This window comes from Phalaenopsis equestris, unplaced genomic scaffold, assembly GCF_001263595.1.
Source record: "Phalaenopsis equestris unplaced genomic scaffold, ASM126359v1 Scaffold000533, whole genome shotgun sequence".
NCBI classification, from domain to species: Eukaryota; Viridiplantae; Streptophyta; class Magnoliopsida; order Asparagales; family Orchidaceae; genus Phalaenopsis; species Phalaenopsis equestris.
The window spans coordinates 162,055-179,574 of record NW_018164973.1 but is presented as its reverse complement, the minus strand read 5'-3'; the positions used below and the strand labels follow the sequence as shown (position 1 = coordinate 179,574).

Genomic DNA, 17,520 nt, shown 5'->3' with positions numbered 1-17,520 from the left:
AGAGATTTTATCATCTATTTTTGTAATTTTTAAAGTGCAACTGATTCCATATTGTTTCTTTTCTTTTATTATTTATTTCTTCCTGATGTGAACCATTTTAAAACTCTATAAATATAACCATGTTTTGGCCGAATTGAACATGTAGTGTTCCACCATTCTTTTTTTTTTCTATTTCCCTTCTACTTCTTCTATTCTTTCAGTAATCTACCTAATATATTAATAAGCTCAATGACACCTTGATTACGCCAACCTTGTTGATGGGAAATGCATCTAATGTTCGCTTATATGGATTATATAGGGTTTATTTAATCTCCATCCCAGACAAGTGTCTTTTTAGTCAATTAAATGATAACATGGAATTAGAAATGCAATTAGGATTATACTCTGTATGCTAAATTTTATAACCATGGAAGTTGGTCAAAGAGATAAAATCTTTCATAATAGATGCTTGGTTGTGATGAGCTTAGAGTAGAAACATAGTTATTTGCTAAGTGATCTTTGATGGGATTAGCTGGGAAGTTGAGATAAAATGTCATCTTTATTTTTATGCCTGTAGTAAATGTTTATTATTTCCTAAAAAAGTATTTATTTCTGTTCTAGGCTTTGCGTGGTTTATCCTTACCTTGAAGCTGGTCAAAGAGATAAAATAAGTGATGATAATTTTTGAAACGTGATAAACTAGAATAAAAGTATAGTTACTAGTAAAGTGATCTTGGATGTGGTTAGGTTGGAAGTTGAGATCAATTGTCATCTTCAATTTTTATGCTTGTAGTATTTTTTATGATTTCCTAAAGCTTTTCTTGGAGATAAAATTAAATTTTCTAACCATGAAAGGTGCTCAAAGTGATAAAATCAGTTGTTATAATTTCTTGATTGTGATGGACTCAAGTATGGTTATTTGTTAATTGATCTTTGATGTGTTTGGGCTTTGAAGTTGAGATAAATTGTCATCTTCATTTCTTGTACTTGTGGTACTGTTTATTACTTCGTAAAGAACTATTTATTCCTGTTTCAGGCTTTGTGTGGTTCATCCTTACCTTGAAGAAAAAGATGTACAAGTATCAATTTAGCCAATATGCATGGACGCATATGATTCTTCTTATGGTGTTCGCACAATCATCTTTCACTGTAGCAAATATATTCGATGGGATATTATGGTAAATAATCCTTCTGAATGGTGTTCATTCGAGCTGCTGATATATATGGTCTGAAATCTATATTTGCTTTTCCATGCAAACTTATTTGTGGAAGGAATATCTTGCCATTATATCAAAACGTCAGCATCATTAGCACAAATTTCTCTTGCTTATTCAGGAAGACTTTTTTGTTTATATAAAAATGTGCTTAGAAAATGCATTTTTTATTTGACTTCATGTGCATATAAATTGGCTTGAAGTTGCATGTTATTCTAATGAGAATATGACAGTTATGCTATCCCAAATGAAACGTTTTGCATGTTTTATGCTTTTGTATTCATCAACTTCGTTAATATTGGGAGGAATTTGTTATTTTTCCTTCATTGGTTGGAGAATTTATTAAGATCTTAATTAAATTAATTTACTTGAAGGCATATCTTTAAAACTTTAGCTCACTGAATGCTCCCAACACCAACTCACACTCACACAGAAATACTAGTGGTCGCTTTTTGCAGTGGTAATTTTATTAGTTATCAATGGCTTTGATTAAACTCGTAAACATAGGATCAGCATGTTGAATGAGTTTAAAATTTTTGGTTTCTTTCTAGGTTTGAAATTCTACCTTTTTCTGCTTAAATAAATGTGATAGACTGTTTGATTTGATTTGTTTGGTCTTGTTTCAAGTTCATTTGCTTATAATTAGGATACTAATTAATATTCTTGAGATTACAAAACACCATTGAGATTATATTGAATACACAATTTTGGTGAGTGAATTCTTGGTTTGAACTTGGTAAGTGACCAGTTTACATTTGCTAAAGAAATGTTTATTTGAATTTATTTTCATTGGTTTTATTGGCATATTCGGTAGGATCCTTGATATTGGAGGGTGATTATGTCAGGGTCTTGTTAACATTTCTGCAGGATCCCTTGTCTTAGAATGTAATTATATTATGGGGATCTGTTTTATATCCTTTTAATTAGGGTTATTATTCTTTTATTTATATTTTGTTGTATCATCTTCTATGTTGATTTTTAGGCTCAATATATTCAATAAATAATAATAAGAATTCATATCGGAGTGGTGTTTGTCAGCCACAGTGGTATATTGTTAGCCAACCACGCGCAACATACTTTCCACTCTCTCACATGTTGCTTGTGTTACTCTGCTTGCATGCTCGTAATGCCTGCTTTAATTGTGGCAACAATGTCATGCACACTATTTCATTCGCTGTTGACTCCTAATTATCTTTCACCCTTCTCGATGATTTTCAGTCCTTGATTTAAACTCTTTTTTTTTATCATTTTCTATTTTCTTGGGTATGTCTTTCATTCTTTTATCGGTTCTTATGATTAAGTTTCTCATCTTGATGCATCTCCTTTGGCTCATGATGATATTGTAAATTTCTCTAAATGCAAAGCATTTTTTTCCTCATTCTAACTTGGTTGTTGACTAGTCACATTTTCCATATTGCTTTCAGTCATGCTTTGATGAGATTGTTAACATAATTTGTGATCTTCTTTGCTCTATTTATTTTCAATAAAATAATATATTTATGATATTTACTTTGATTTATTCTTCCTTGTTTATGATCCGATTTAACGTTAAGTTTAGTACGCTTTCCCGTAGAAATTAAGACAAATGCAAATTTTTATTGAAATAATCCAAACAGCTTACACGAATAAAAACGATAAGCACCTACAATTTGACAGGAAGACGATCTCTCCTAATTCCTACAATTTGAGATGCACGAAATCTCTCCCAAACCTTAAAACTAAAACTTACGACTCAAGCTCATGCATAAACCTAACCCTAGACATAACAAACCAATTTATACTCAACAACATCAATAGTAAAAGACAAATCTGCTCTTAGTCGTACAAAAGACAAATTTGCTCTTAGGCTAGGTACCACCTTAACAATACACGCTGTCTCTATTTCTCATTCTTTGTCTTTTCGTTATGCACTATGAGAATTTGTAATTTTTTATCCTTGCAACAGTGACTTGGGCTAAACTTTTTGTTACACCAAAAATATAACCCATTGGCTCGCTTCCCAGAATCTCCCTCTGTAAGACGCTTGAGTGTTGTTCTCGGTCGTGGTCTATTATTCATGTCCGGTGCAGCCTTCGTTTGGATTTCCATTGTTTGAGATTTTCGTATCGTCGTGGTTGTAGCAGTTCAGTACCACTTCCATCTGTCTTGCTGTTGCTGACCTTCTTCATCTGATTCTTTTTCTCCACCATTTGAGCTAAGCTCCATCATCTCTCTCATTCTTCGCGGTCTCAATAGTCGTAGTGATGCCCGTATGTCGAGTTTTTGTCCTTTCATGAAATTTTCCTCCAATCCTATCTCAGAAATTCCGACAACCTTCTATATTCCGTGACAGTCAGCTCCCGAGTTAAGGCATAGAATTGCTCGTGTAAGTCTCATTCTCAGATTGCTCTTAAATGTTCCAACAAGCAATCCTTAAATTCTTCTCACTTTTGGATCAGATATCCAACCTCCCTCCACTGAAACAAGGCTAGAGCATTCCTCTTTAAACATAACCCCGCCGACATGAGATTTTCCTCCCCATCTAGCCCATTCACCGTGAAGTTTCGCTTCGCCCGATACACTCACCCATGTGCGTCCTCCCCCTCAAAGATCGACATCTTCAACTTCCTAACGCTAACATTTTCACGCCAACTTCCTCTTCCTCCGTCTGCGAGGTCTTGGATTACATCTCAATGAGCTTCTTTAGCTTCTCTCGATTTTCCCCTATGTTCTCTCGTCAGTCCTCCAGCTGGTTCTCCACAGGAGAGACTATATCCTCTATATTTGCAAACCTTTCTTCCATCCCATATATGATTTTACTCATCTCTTCCTCTAGTTTCTCCAAATCATATACTTTCTTGGCTGCCATTCCTTCCTATCGTTTTTGAAACCTGTATATCACGATCTCGTTGTTGGTTTAAATTGAGACTTTAACAATTGGTCCGAATCTCAAGGCTTCCCCAACAAGCTTAACTCATCAGTCTTCAGAGGAGACGGAAAGTCCGCCATCGCCTTCCCAACAAACTCTTGTCGCGACTGTATTGTTGCAATCACCCTCATGTTTGCCGTCAGACTAGGTCAAGGTGTTTCTTGTGTGCTGCGATCCCGTCGTCCTTCCTTGCAAACACCAAACACAATTGCCTTCTCGAGGACGGAGCGGGAGGAAGAGATTGAAGGAAGTTTATGGTCTCTATAAGCCTCGATTTCGGGTCGTTTGCCACACGACCGTGCGCGCAGGAGGAGGCGAAAGAAGGGAGCTTCGGGTCTCTGTTTGCCGCGATCCTTCGCTGCAATTCTTCATGGAAACTCTTTCACAGCCAGCTCTGACCCTCTACGATTCAGTTGTCTCTTTCCCAGCACGCTCGGAGCTGGACTGTATCACAGGTTTTGGTGACGATGGAGTTTTAGATCTCGGTAAGCGACGATCCTTCACGTAGAAGCCGTCTCAGTGCACTGCAATCCGATGGCTTCCCTGCTAGCAATTTTATGCGGAATTCGGTCACGAAGGGATCCCATCAACGCTTCTTAGCTATTTCTAACGTTGACAATGAATGCTTCTCACGCTGACAACAGTTCCGTGATGATCTTCCCCAAAATTGTGCTCTGATACCAATTTGATCAGATTCAACATCAAGGTCGGCACACTTTTTCATAGAAATTAGGGCAAACATAATTTTTTATTGCAATATTCCAAACAACTCACACGAATACAAACGATAAGCACCTACAATTCCAGATGTAGGCGATCTCTCTCAATTTTTACAATTTGAGAATTAATAAATCTCTTCCAAATCCTAAACCTAAGACTCACCTCTCAATCTCATGCATAAACCTAATCTTAGGGATTATAAGCCTATTTATACCCAACAATAATAATAATAAAAGACTAAATTGCCCTTAAATTTACTCTTAGGCTAGGCGCCAACATAACAGGTTACTGGGGTAAGTTGGATGAATTACTTCACCACGCATTATTTACCACTAATCTTACGGTTTACAACTAAAAACGCACTCAATTTTGTGTATAAATACCTACTGAAAGATTGAACAATCCATATTTTTCTAGCCATTTCTTTTATACACGTCATTTAGTTGCTTTCCCTCCTGTGTCACATCAGTTACTACTTAGTTGTTGTTTACTATCAAATTTACATTTTAATTCAATAGCCATAAAGCATGGTTATCAAAGGGTTCATCTAAATCCATGAGAAAACTATATTTATACCTCCCAAGTTGCATTCCTAAACTTCATTTATTTATTTTTTTTTGTTTTTTTGGTTTGTGGTGATTTGGGCTATATTATAACCAGATGATAGTAACTCCTGTCTCTTCTTGCTAGCAGCTACTTATATCGAGCAACCTATTGGGTATGCTGCTTAGGGGAAAGACTATCTATGGCCTTAAATAGCGTCTGCGAGACTTGTTTGACATACTTTATAAACTCCGTCACATTAACAAGTTATGCTACTGTATTTATCTATCATGTTTGTGCAAGCTACATTATACTAGTTATATAGGTTGACATTATCTTACTCATTGGAAGCAACCATAATGACATCTTTGTGGTAAAACAATACTTGCAAAGGCTCTTTTTTATCAAAAGAGCTGGGATGATTCATTTACTTTCCTGTGATTGAGTTTGCTTATGATAAAAAAGATGCATGGCTTTCCCAAATAAAATATGTTAATGATTTTCTTTATATAACAAGCCTTTTGTTTGTAATTAGTCAACACCCTTATGGAGACTCAAAACCATGCCTAATGATGAACCTGTTGATGATCCATCTCAATAGCTAATATTTGGTAATAAGTTGATTTATCATTATGGCATTCATCTTTGTAGTGGTCAGTTTATACTTTCAAAATCTATAAAAAAAAACATTATTAATTTTTCTTAATAAATTTTCAAATATATAAAAAATCTTTAAGAAAAGGGTTGTTATAAACTTGAATAACAGCTGAATATTGAAGTATTCTTTGATGTTATTAACATTCTCTGAAGTGTTTAAACTATGCTATGAGCATTCTCTAATCAATATTTTGTAGACTTAAATATGCCTTCAGAGAATTTCCATAATTTTCATTTCCGGAAAACTTGATGGCATTTAATAAACACCAAATGTTTGAATTTGTTTTTCTTTTCGTCGGGAGAATTAAAGTTCTAAAATACTGAAAATTTTGAGAAAGCCCATGCTTACAGATTTACTTGCCTTTGATGTACTTCTGAACTTGTTTCTACCAGATGATGAAAGCACAATAAACATATATGGACATGCACAAACAAATATTTAGGATCATTTGGAAGGTGGCTGTATTAGGGAGATATATTTTGATATCCTCATAACTATGGGTATATTTCTTTTTTGTTTGTTTTTTAATTTCATCCTTCCATCCTGATGTTTGTTAATTTGTTGGCCCAACATATTCAATGAATAAAATATAAATTTTCTCTTATTTCCACATCTTCCTATATAAAATGATGGGGTTATGGTCCCCGGACTAATTCAAATGTGGCCAATTTGGCCCCAAAGTCTTGTAGTGCTATAACTTAGTCACCCGAGTATTAAAAATTGTTCCCAATTGACTCCGTAAGGATTAAATTAAGACCAATTTTATACGCACGAGGGATTAAAATAAACAAATTTTTTATCATGATTCTATATGGGCTAATTGAGATAAATTTTTGATAGTCGGATGACGAAATTGGAACGCTGCAAAATTTTGTGACTAATTGGCCACATTAGAGTTATCACAGGATTATTCTGAGATTTAATCCTAAAATAAAGTTTCATTTTGAAGTTAGAATCAGTACAAAGTATGATGCTGTTCTAAGTAGATCTTTAACTCTCCCAATAAAATGAAACAAATTTCAAACAATTTTGTTTATTTTATGTCATCAGGGGGGTGTTTGGTAGCTGGATTTGAAAGTGAAATATTTAACTTAAATCCAGCCAAATAAAAAAAAAATCCGCGAATTTAAATTTGAATATCATTAAATCAAAAAATTCTTCCTTTCCATTAGTTTTTTAACGTAAATTGGATTTGTTAAATCCAATTATTCTGTGGATTTAATAGAATTAACTTGGGAAGAAAATCAAAGGGGTTGATTTTTGTCAAACACGATAAACAACTTTAATGGATTTAGCCTTAAATTGAACCAAACATTATAATGAATTTATAACATTTGGATTTAATAAATCTGGATTTACCGGATTTACTAAATCCTAATTATCTTATATCCTTGTTGGAGCCAAACACCTCAGTTTTCCAAGAATCTTGAAATTTTCGCTTTATCCATATTCAACTTTGCAATTTATTAATTGTTTAATTGGCATGTTCGTGTGGTGATTGGCTTCCATTTTTATTTGAAAATTTTGCATTTCACATTAGTTTTATTTTCCTAGCTATCTTCCAAAATAGGTTCTTTAATTTCTGATTGCTACGAATATACTGTTTTGCATGTTATGCAGTTTTTGGTTTATTTAGCAGCAATTATAATTTTGTTTCTGTTCTATCCTTTGAGGATTTTTGCATTGAACATGTATAAGCATCCCATAGATTTTATATATTTTGCATGCATGCAGAAGAATTTATATGCTGCTTGTTGAAGTTTTATTAGATTAAGCACACCTCGCCAACAAGTTTTAGAAATTTTTTCAAAATTACATAATGACATAAATTAATTTTATTCCATTGATAAAAAAGATGTCCAAACTAACAATATATCCTAATAGTTATGAATCTGGTTATTGCTATTTTGGGCGTGGTTATTAAAAGAATATATCTAGTTACATAACAGTTAGTGTAAGGCTTAGTTAATCGTTGTTTGTTTTATTTTTTTAATTTGATAAACTCGGAATTGATTCAACAATACCTTGGTATGGAAAGTAGTCTTTTTTACCTGAGATTAGACAACTAAGTTGATTAAAATAAGAATATGTAATGAATATTATCCAATTTATTAATAAATAATAGAGAAATCAATAATGGTTGTTTGCATCCTAGGAGTTTATGTGAGCATGTCCCCGATCCAGTCCAGGAGTTGGGATCGGCCGACCGACCTCCGAACCCTCGGGTGTGCCTCCAAGGGAGTGGGTCCACACCCAATTATTCTAGTGTTATATATTTGCTTTTGTGATATTTTAGGGTTAGTTTTTCGTTGTGTATGTTTCGGCAGAGCTGTCGACGGCTTCTTTTTCCTTCTAAGGCTGTATCCAAGGGTTTTGAGTGGTGTTCCGACTGTATCTCATTCTCGAGGTGACGTTTATCCTTCAGATAACATTGACCATCGCTTTCCCACACCAAATTCCTTTCCGTCGCTGCTTCACTGGAGTTGCTGCCGCCCCAAACTTCCTGCATCTTCATTGTCATCCCTCACGACCTCCCTTTTCTTGCTACTGCCGCCAAGGATAGCAAACCTTTGCTGCTTCTGTTGTTTCCACCCCCATTTCTCTTGCTGTCGCCACACATGACAGCAAGTCTATTTGCTCATCCGACAGATCCTCACCTCCCCTTGCTACTGCCATGAGCCCCTTGCTGCTACCTCACATTCCAACCCACTAACCTTCCCTTTGCTACCCCTTCAAAGCCCCAACCCCTAGCCGACACCACTTACACACTAGATTCAACCCTATGGCTAGTATTGTGTTGTTTGTTGTGTTTTGGATGTTCACATTGTGTTGTTGTAATTTCCTATTTGAATTCAACAATGATATTTGTTTCCCCTTGATTGTGTGATGAATTTTGACATTTGGTATTAGAGACAAGTGCTGGAAATCAAATGCCCTCCAATCTTGGGAGATTACAATAGCTCCGTCATTTGGTCTACATGACGCCATACCATGAGTCAGAAGCTTCGATAGATGAGGTCCAAGCTCCAACAATCCTGTTAGATTGATGTGGGGTGGGCAGGGACCCTAGATCGGTTTGGTCCGAGTGTCATAGGGTCGGTTGGCTCTCTCTCTAGGGCTAGGGGTGCCACCCACTCCTAATAGAAGCAAGAGTATTTTGCGTCTCTTTGTTTTTTTTAGGTTCAAGTCTTTTGTTGATTATAAATATGTGGTCGTTTATTGTATTATTAATATTATTATTTGTTCATTTGAGATCTGTGAGGGCCTTTGCTCCCTTTGTGGTTCTGGGATGGGAACAAGTCCATATGCTCGGTGTTTGGTGGTGGCAACTATATCCCTCCATTGTTGGTAGTGACACCTTGGGTCTCCTTCCTCCATCAATCCTTTAGGTGGTGATTCCTCTGTCCCGATTGGTGCGATAGTAGGAAACTCTAGTACCTTGTATCTTTTATTTGATTAGTGCATCTCGTCTTTGTTATGGCCTTTTTTTTTTCTTTTCTCATATTGCTTTCTTGATTTTCTTGCCGCATCCCGACTTCATTAATCTTCCACCACTGCATATGAATTTGAATGCAATGTTGAACTTGAAAATGATATTTAATATGTAATGTTTTTTGTATTTAATGGAAATGAGTTCAGCATTTGTTTGTAGAGTTGGAAAATGCTTTTGAGTCTCAGGCTTTTAACCCCAACGCCACACACACTGACCACACAGAGAAAATTAACCCTACCAGAGAAGACTATGAGAATCTCCTTTTGTTTTTCATTGATTAGATGAACAAGGGCATGCCCATGAGTGGTTCCTATTGCCTAATAATTTCCTTGTTGAATACTGTAATTTTTACTGAAGTTGGATTTATGCAGGTTTCTTTTACCAGCCTCTCTTATTATCATCAATGACATTGCTGCATATTTCTTTGGATTCTTCTTTGGGAGAACACCATTGATTAAACTCTCTCCGAAAAAAACTTGGGAAGGCTTCATTGGTGCGTCAGTGACAACTATTTTCTCTGCATTTTTGGTAAGAATTGCTTGCTCATTCTTATTTACATAGCCCCATCTTCTTCTTTTGTTTTTTCGCTCAGTAATATGAAGCTAATTTAGCTCAATACATGGTCTACACGCCAGTCCTTGATCAATTAAGCATTTGATTCATGTGTTTTTAGGCATTCATCAACGCATTTCATTTGTTTCTTCGCTATTTATTATCAAATGGGAGGATTGAGAACGTGGCTAAGATTTAGGGGAAGTTATAGCTTAAGGCCTTTTGATGGTATTTATTTTTATGCCAAGTATAACTTTATTGTACGCTTCATATGAGTTTCCTGAATTTTCTCTCACTATCTACGAATCACCTCTTTTTCTGAATCTGGTTCTGCTCTGTTATTTATGGTTATTATTATATGCATTGTAATAACCCCATTTCATTAAACAGTAATCAGGTTTAGAAAATTCGCCAGATGTTTGGTAACGACTAGATTTTATTCTTCTAAATTCATATGTTAAATAGCCAAATTGACTGAAAAGGAAAAAAAAGAAAGAAAATGACAGGACAAAAATGTAAATTTCCATTCTAGAAAATACAAACATGCATAATTTCAGAATGAAAATACTAAAAATATAATGTAATTAAACTCTCGTGTTTGGAGCAATTTGTCTGGATTTGTTGTTCTATATACATTATTTGGATGGTGGTAATCTACATTTTGCGTTTAAATTATGCAGAAAAAACTGCTGAAGGGTTCAATTTCATTTTTCGGTCAAAGAATTGTCTTATGGAGTAGCAAAGCATAGTAATCATTTGCAGTTGGGATCAAAGAAATTAGATGCAATAAAGTTTGAACCATTCCAAGAAATATTAACAAGATAATTTACTTGCATGATATTTTAAGTCTAAATTTTGTCAGAGTTTTGGATGATGAACTAACCAATTATGTTCATGTCTTACCTCATCTGCATTGACATTAAAGAAATTATCAATAAATATCTTTCAATAGTTTAAATGAATTCAATTGTTAAAATATTCAGCCTGACACGTATGAAATATTGATTGTATTTGACAGTATAATTAATGTAACTGGAAAGGAGTGAGGGATCACAAAAATATCTTGTCCTACTTTGGCTTGGTTTCTGACTGACATTTAATTATTTAAGCTCGCCATTTTGGCATGTAGGAGGAACTTGCTTGTTCTAAAAGATTTTCTGGTGCTGTATTTAGTTATGCTAGCCGGCAAATGGACTCGGATTAATTGCTAGTAACCTATGGCTTAATTTTAGGGAAATTTACAGACGTAGCACACGATTCTTATATATTTACACATCTCACACCTAAACATTCATATTTTCATACATAATATTTTGATGCTTTAAACGTAAGCATGGAAATTATATTTCACTTTTTAAAAAGTGATAATTGTTCTATTTTTTATAAGATAATAGAGATTTGAGTGTTATGTGTGTAAATATTAAAGTTAAAGAATCGCGTGCCAAGTATGTAAACGCTCGTCATTTCTCTGTAATATACTGCAACCAATGTCTACTCCATGCATAGCTAAAAGAACTTCAGGTTTATTTTGATTTCTATAGATCTATCAACTAGCCGACATGAGAACTCCTGTGATTGTGATTCATACGTTCGAGAAAAGGAACCTCAAATATGAAATAGTATGATGAATGGATCTCTCTAATTGACGAAACAACATCAAACTGAGGAATAGTAGCTTCTAAAGTGTACCATTTCCATGCAATTTCATCTTTTTTTAATTGTCCACAGGGATAATAAGCCCAATACCAAGTCATTTGCTACTTACAAACTAGTTGTAGATGGTAAATGAAGTACGATAAGAAAATAAACGGACATTAGTAATATACTTGATACTTTTTATAAGGTGAAATTAAATGTTCATTTATATTAAGTCATTCTAATATGATTTTCATTGGTAATTCTGACTTTTGGTTCCGTTGGATTTGCTTAATATGCTGGCTTGTTGAGCACATCGGCGGAACACCGAAAAAATGCAGGTGATTTTTGTTTGGTCGACCATTTGTCAACTTTTTGAAAATTGAAAATAATATTCTAAATTTAATTTAAATATAAGAGGAATATATATATATATATATATATATATTTGAAAGTAACGTGTTTTAATTTTTGAAAAATGAGACCAAATAGATCTCATTCGTTCGATAGTTTGTATAATCGTGTCCGATACCATGAATACTACACATTTTTGAAATATGAGTGTATATCCCGGTAATAGACACAATTCTGCAAACTAAGAGATTTGTGACTTCCGTTTGGTCTGTGAACTTTTATGTGTGACCGACAAGTTCTTCTATCTAATACAAAGATTAAATCGGGTTTATTGTACCTAAGTTCCAAGTTCCCTATAGAGTCAATCCCCTATGGTTAATTATATCCCAAATTACTGAGGTCAATTGAGAAAACTCTCCATAATGATGAGGTAATAGTATTCAAGATTTCAAGGTTTAAGTTTTCATAGTAGGATGTGGAAAAGAACAAGTGAGAGTGACTCAAATAGGAATAATTATTTTCAAGAGTCCAAAAAAAGGAAAAGGTAGGGAATGCCATAGATCCTGAGGAGGGACCTCAGTAACTTCCCAAACTATCCTAATGTGTGGTTGAGTTTTGGAGACGATGTTATTTAGGTGTTTAATCTTGTCAATTTTATTATTTAAGTCTTACGTTTGCATAATATTCGATTGTGCAAATAGTCTGCAGAGATGAAAGAGTTTACGTCGTATCACACGACAACCTCAGAACTTAAGGTGAGTTAGGACTTACGCTGCATAACATGGTTGTGTAAGGGCCTAAAGAGGGTATGAGGGTTTACGTCACGCTGTGCGAGCTATCTCGAAATCCTATGAGTTTTATTTAGACTAAGAGAGAGATATTGTTGAAGAAGATCCTCTTGTTGCTCGATCCAAGCTCCTTGCCGTGCTGCCCACAAAGCTGGCTTCAAGCTCATCGTCGAAGTAACAGTCCTAAATTCTAAGGTTCAAAAGGTTTTCAAAATTTTGGTTTTGTTGTCATTCAAGCATTATGGGGGGGGGTTAAAGTTGATTGGAGTGACACCGGTTATGATCACACGGTTCTTTCTTTCCGGTATTATTTTCTTTTGAATTTTTTTAATTTAAACGAGTTGTTAAGCTCATTTAAATTTGAGAGATCTCGTTCGCAACCGTAGGTTACCTTATCCGACGGACTCCCGTAAATTTAAAAGTACATGTTATGTTTTTTTTTTTTTTGAAATTGTTATTTAATTTTAAAAAAAATGTTTTGTTTTGAAAATGAAATCGCAACCAGATCTGCATGATACATTAAAGCAATAGTAAATTGCAGTGATAAAATAATAATAAATAAAATGCACTTGCGTACCTGGCGTATCTGCTACTGCTGTCTCTGCTGTGTGTTTAGCTCACGAAACATAACACAATTTGCAGTGAATTTAAATAAATTGTAGAGAAAAAAAAGAAGAAAACAGTAATTCTAGTGTAAAAAGTAACAAAACAAGTCGCAATAACAATGAAGAACTCCAAACAGGTGATCCTAAGGCTTGTTACAACTCCAGACAACAGCTAGGAACTCCCAACGGTGATCCTAAGACTTTCTACGACTCCGGACAGCAACTAGCAAGCCTGTACGGTGATCCTACAACCTCTTACAGCTCCGGGCAGCAACTTGCAAGCTTGTACGGTGATTCTACGACCTCCTACGGCTCCGGTCAGCGACTAGAAATCTTGTATAATGATCCTACGACCTCCTACGACTCCAGGAAATGACTAACAAGCTTGTATGGTGATCCTATGACTTCCGGGCAGCATCTAGGAACTCTAGACAGTGGCCCTACGACTTCCTACAACTCTGGGCAGCAGCTAGCAAGCTCACACGGCCCCAACACAACCCAAGACAAGGTGCATTTAAAGGCTCCAAAACTGCAGCGAAACCAGTCTCAAAACATTTCCAAACAAGGTGCGTTTTAAAGGCTCCAAACCGCAAGTATAACAACCCCTAAAGAAGTGAATAAATTCTAAGCATGAAAAGATGTCCTTCATGTTATGAAACAGAGGTGCTTTTTTTGTAAAATTATGGATTTGGGTGATGTAGATGTAAGGTTTAAGTTTTGGACATGCAGAAAATATAAGAATTGTGTGGCATGCATGCAAACTTTTCTCAAGTCTAAATTGCAAAACAACGCAAAGTTGGCAACAACTTCCCAATTCCAAAAATCATAAAGCAATGTATAGCTAGCTGCATTGTTTCTCAAAATATCCGAATTATGAAGCAAATAAAAGAAAATTAATTGATGTTTCCCAAATAAGCATAAACTAATTATAACCTTTAACAATTGGATACAATTTGAAGCAAATGCTCAATTAATTGTTCAATCCTTTCAAAGCAATTTTATGCATGTAATTGCGAGGTAAGAGTGCATTCAACAATTAAAAATGAATCCAACGACTGAATGCTTAGCTCAGCCGTAGACTCCAACTTCAGCAAATTGTGGGTAGATTTGGTGTTTACATTCATCCAGGATTTTCTTTGTTAACGTTCTTTTCAGCTTTGCATAAGATAATCATGAATAACAATTTTGATGAATAACAATTTTGTATAACAATAATCATGAATAACAATTTTGTATAACAACTTTTTACACACAAAATAATTCCTTATTCATGATTATGTTAAACTGTGAATAGCTCACATAGCAAGAAATTCTCTAACTGTGATAATCACGTTTTAATCTATCCTCTTTTCTTTCTAAAAAAAGTCCACATTCAAGATTCAAAGGTAAGGGAAGCTCATAAAACTAATCAAAGCAATTAGTATAAGACTGATGGTGATGATGAGTTTAATCTGTATGAAGGAATATCTTAAACAATCAACTGATTATTAGATTCGGGATAAGACTTACCATCAAGTGACATAAATCTGGGATTGCAGTAGAGGATGTCAGAAAAGCTTATGCGTGAGGAGGCGAGTGTGAGGGTGCTTCAGTTGATAATGGGGAGCCGAGGGAGGTGAGCAGGAGTTTCAATCGAGGGAGGGAGTTGAGCGAGGGTTTCTGGAAAGGGAGTTGGGTGGTTTCGGTGCTGAGAGAATGGAGGCGGGATCGAGAGAGGAGCTATCGAGCGGGAGAGAGGAGCGCGGTTCACAAAGGGAGATCATGATCGAGCGGAAGGGTTGAATCTGTCAGGCGAAGAAGTAGCGAGCGGGACTCGGTCGTGCTCGAGGAGGAAGTCGAGCGGGAGAGAGGAGCTGTCGAGCAGGAGAAAGGAGCTGTAGAGCGCAGAGGGAGAGCGAGATCAAGTGGAGGAGCATGCGCGAGAGGAGAAGGGAGCAGGGGAGGTCGAATCGGAAGAAAGCGAGCGGGGAATTGAATAGTTTTCATAGGCAGAGGAGTTTTATTTGGCTGGTAATAAATTTCAAATGAATTTAATTAGGGTGAAATTAAATGACTCATTTGAAATTTCAAAATTTAAAATTCAAAATTGTTTAACTCTTGTTCAGCCCTATTCAAATCCGAGTTAAACCTGGGTTGAGCCCAGGCCCACGCCCCGCTAATTAAAAAAGCATGCATCGATTTTCGTGCTAATTGTTCGCGCGCAGAATCATAACAATATGGGTGTTCTTCGTAGCTAAAGTAGACGTTCCAGACGCATCTGTGTGGTCAGTTTCGTCATCTGAGGTCGTCCGGATGAGTTCGCCGACGTGCAAGTCAATTCAAGTCAAATGGTGCGATGCGTGCACAAAATGCGGCGTTAGTGAGAATTCGAGTCGCAAGAGGTTTCCCTAGGGGCTGCTCCTATTCATATAGGAATTCAAATCTAGTTTCATATGTCGGTTCTACCAACTCAGCAAAATGCCGAGAATTTGAGACCGCCCATGCGAGACTCGAAGGAGCGACGAGGTGGCTCGTGTTTTCTAAATGGTGTGGGTCCGGTACTAGTCCTCTATGAGGGTCAGACAAGGGAAGCCTAAAGCTAGACCCTAGGCTCTAAGGAGAGAAGTGAAGACATCACCCGAAAATGAGGTCAACGCCACTAAATTGCAAGAGATGGTTTAAATAACAATCTATGCTACGTGAGTTATTTTCATTATTTAAAGTGATCACCACTATTTTGACCCGGTTTTAACCAAATAAGATTGAGTTTAGTGCGACGATTAGGTTGTCTGATTGCATGATTGCCTTGATAGTGATATGTTATTAAAACAAATCACAGAAACCTCTCAGTTATCGAAACAAATTTTGTGCAATCCTAATTGTAAACTTCTGTTTGGCTAAATCCATTGAATAAATGTTTTTTGAGAGCTACAAATAAATTTGTTCTCCAAAAATAATCATGAATCGGAACCTATTTTTCATCAACATTGCAGCTTTCTTCTTAGAATGGTCAGCTTCCATTTCCACAAGGGATACTTGGTAGCTTTTCAACTTGCATTTATATGAATAAATGTTTCTTGAGAGCTACAAATAAATTTGGCCTCCAAAAATATAATGAATTTGAGCCTTTTTTTATGAACATTACAGCCTATTTCTTAGAATAGTAAGCTTCCTTTCCCATAAGGAATGAATGCTCGCTTTTTTCACTTGCATTTCCATTTCATGCATAGCATTGGAGGACATTCTAACCGATCTCTAATAGTTGGGATGTGTTTAATGATGATGATGATGATAACATGAAGATGGACAATTGCAGTCAACATCTTAGGGCTCCCTTTTTGGTGCATCTATTTTATTCAAATATTGGAAGCTGTTGTATTTTATTTTTCTTTTTTTATTTATGCAGTTGGCGAATATTTTTGGCCGCTTTCGATGGTTAACATGCCCAAGAAAGGTAAATATTTAGTTCAAGAAATTCATCATGCTCAATTCAATATGACTCCATCTGATTTTTCTGGGTACCTGATTATTTAGTTCTTATGTTTGAATTTCTTTCAGGACTTGTCTACAGGATGGCTTTCATGTGATCCTGGTCCTATGTTTAAGCATGAAATTTATTCCTTGCCCCAATGGGTACCTCAATGGGTAAAAATCCAATCAAATAATATGAGATTGTTTTCATTTTGCACTCTTTTATTGCTGAACTGTTATAATTTCCTTCTGTTATTTATGCTTCAAGCACATAAAGTTAATAGCTCGATGTTTGGTTTAGTTAACAAGTGTTATCTTTTGTGAATACATAATTTTTGGATGAATGCTATTGTGCATTTTATGTTTCCTCACCATAAATTTTGTAGAGAAATATGGGAAGAAGGTAGGTATTGAGGGATGGAGGAATCACTAGCATACTTAAATTCTCTAGCATCACTTTGCAGCAGATTAAAAGTGTGTTTGGGATAGTTGTGACAATGTGAAATCTGAGTTCTAAAATTATTGTGGAAAATCTGCTGTTTAAAAGTGGCGTTGTTGAAACAGTACTTTAGTTTGAAAATTTTTGTTTTGAAAGCGTTGTATTACACTCTTTTGTTCATA

The 17,520-nt window shown here is 35.6% G+C and overlaps 1 protein-coding gene across 3 annotated transcripts in view; it reads left to right on the top strand.

Annotated features, from left to right (window-relative positions):
* LOC110028842 (phosphatidate cytidylyltransferase 1-like) overlaps positions 1-17,520 on the top strand; it is a 60,933-nt gene that overhangs the window by 20,391 nt on the left and 23,022 nt on the right. For all 3 annotated transcript variants that reach the window (XM_020730858.1, XM_020730857.1, XM_020730855.1), the window contains 4 exons: positions 1,016-1,157; positions 9,887-10,043; positions 16,835-16,882; positions 16,987-17,073. In XM_020730858.1, the coding sequence (XP_020586517.1) occupies positions 1,016-1,157; positions 9,887-10,043; positions 16,835-16,882; positions 16,987-17,073 (434 nt within the window). The remainder of the gene's footprint in view (positions 1-1,015; positions 1,158-9,886; positions 10,044-16,834; positions 16,883-16,986; positions 17,074-17,520) is intronic.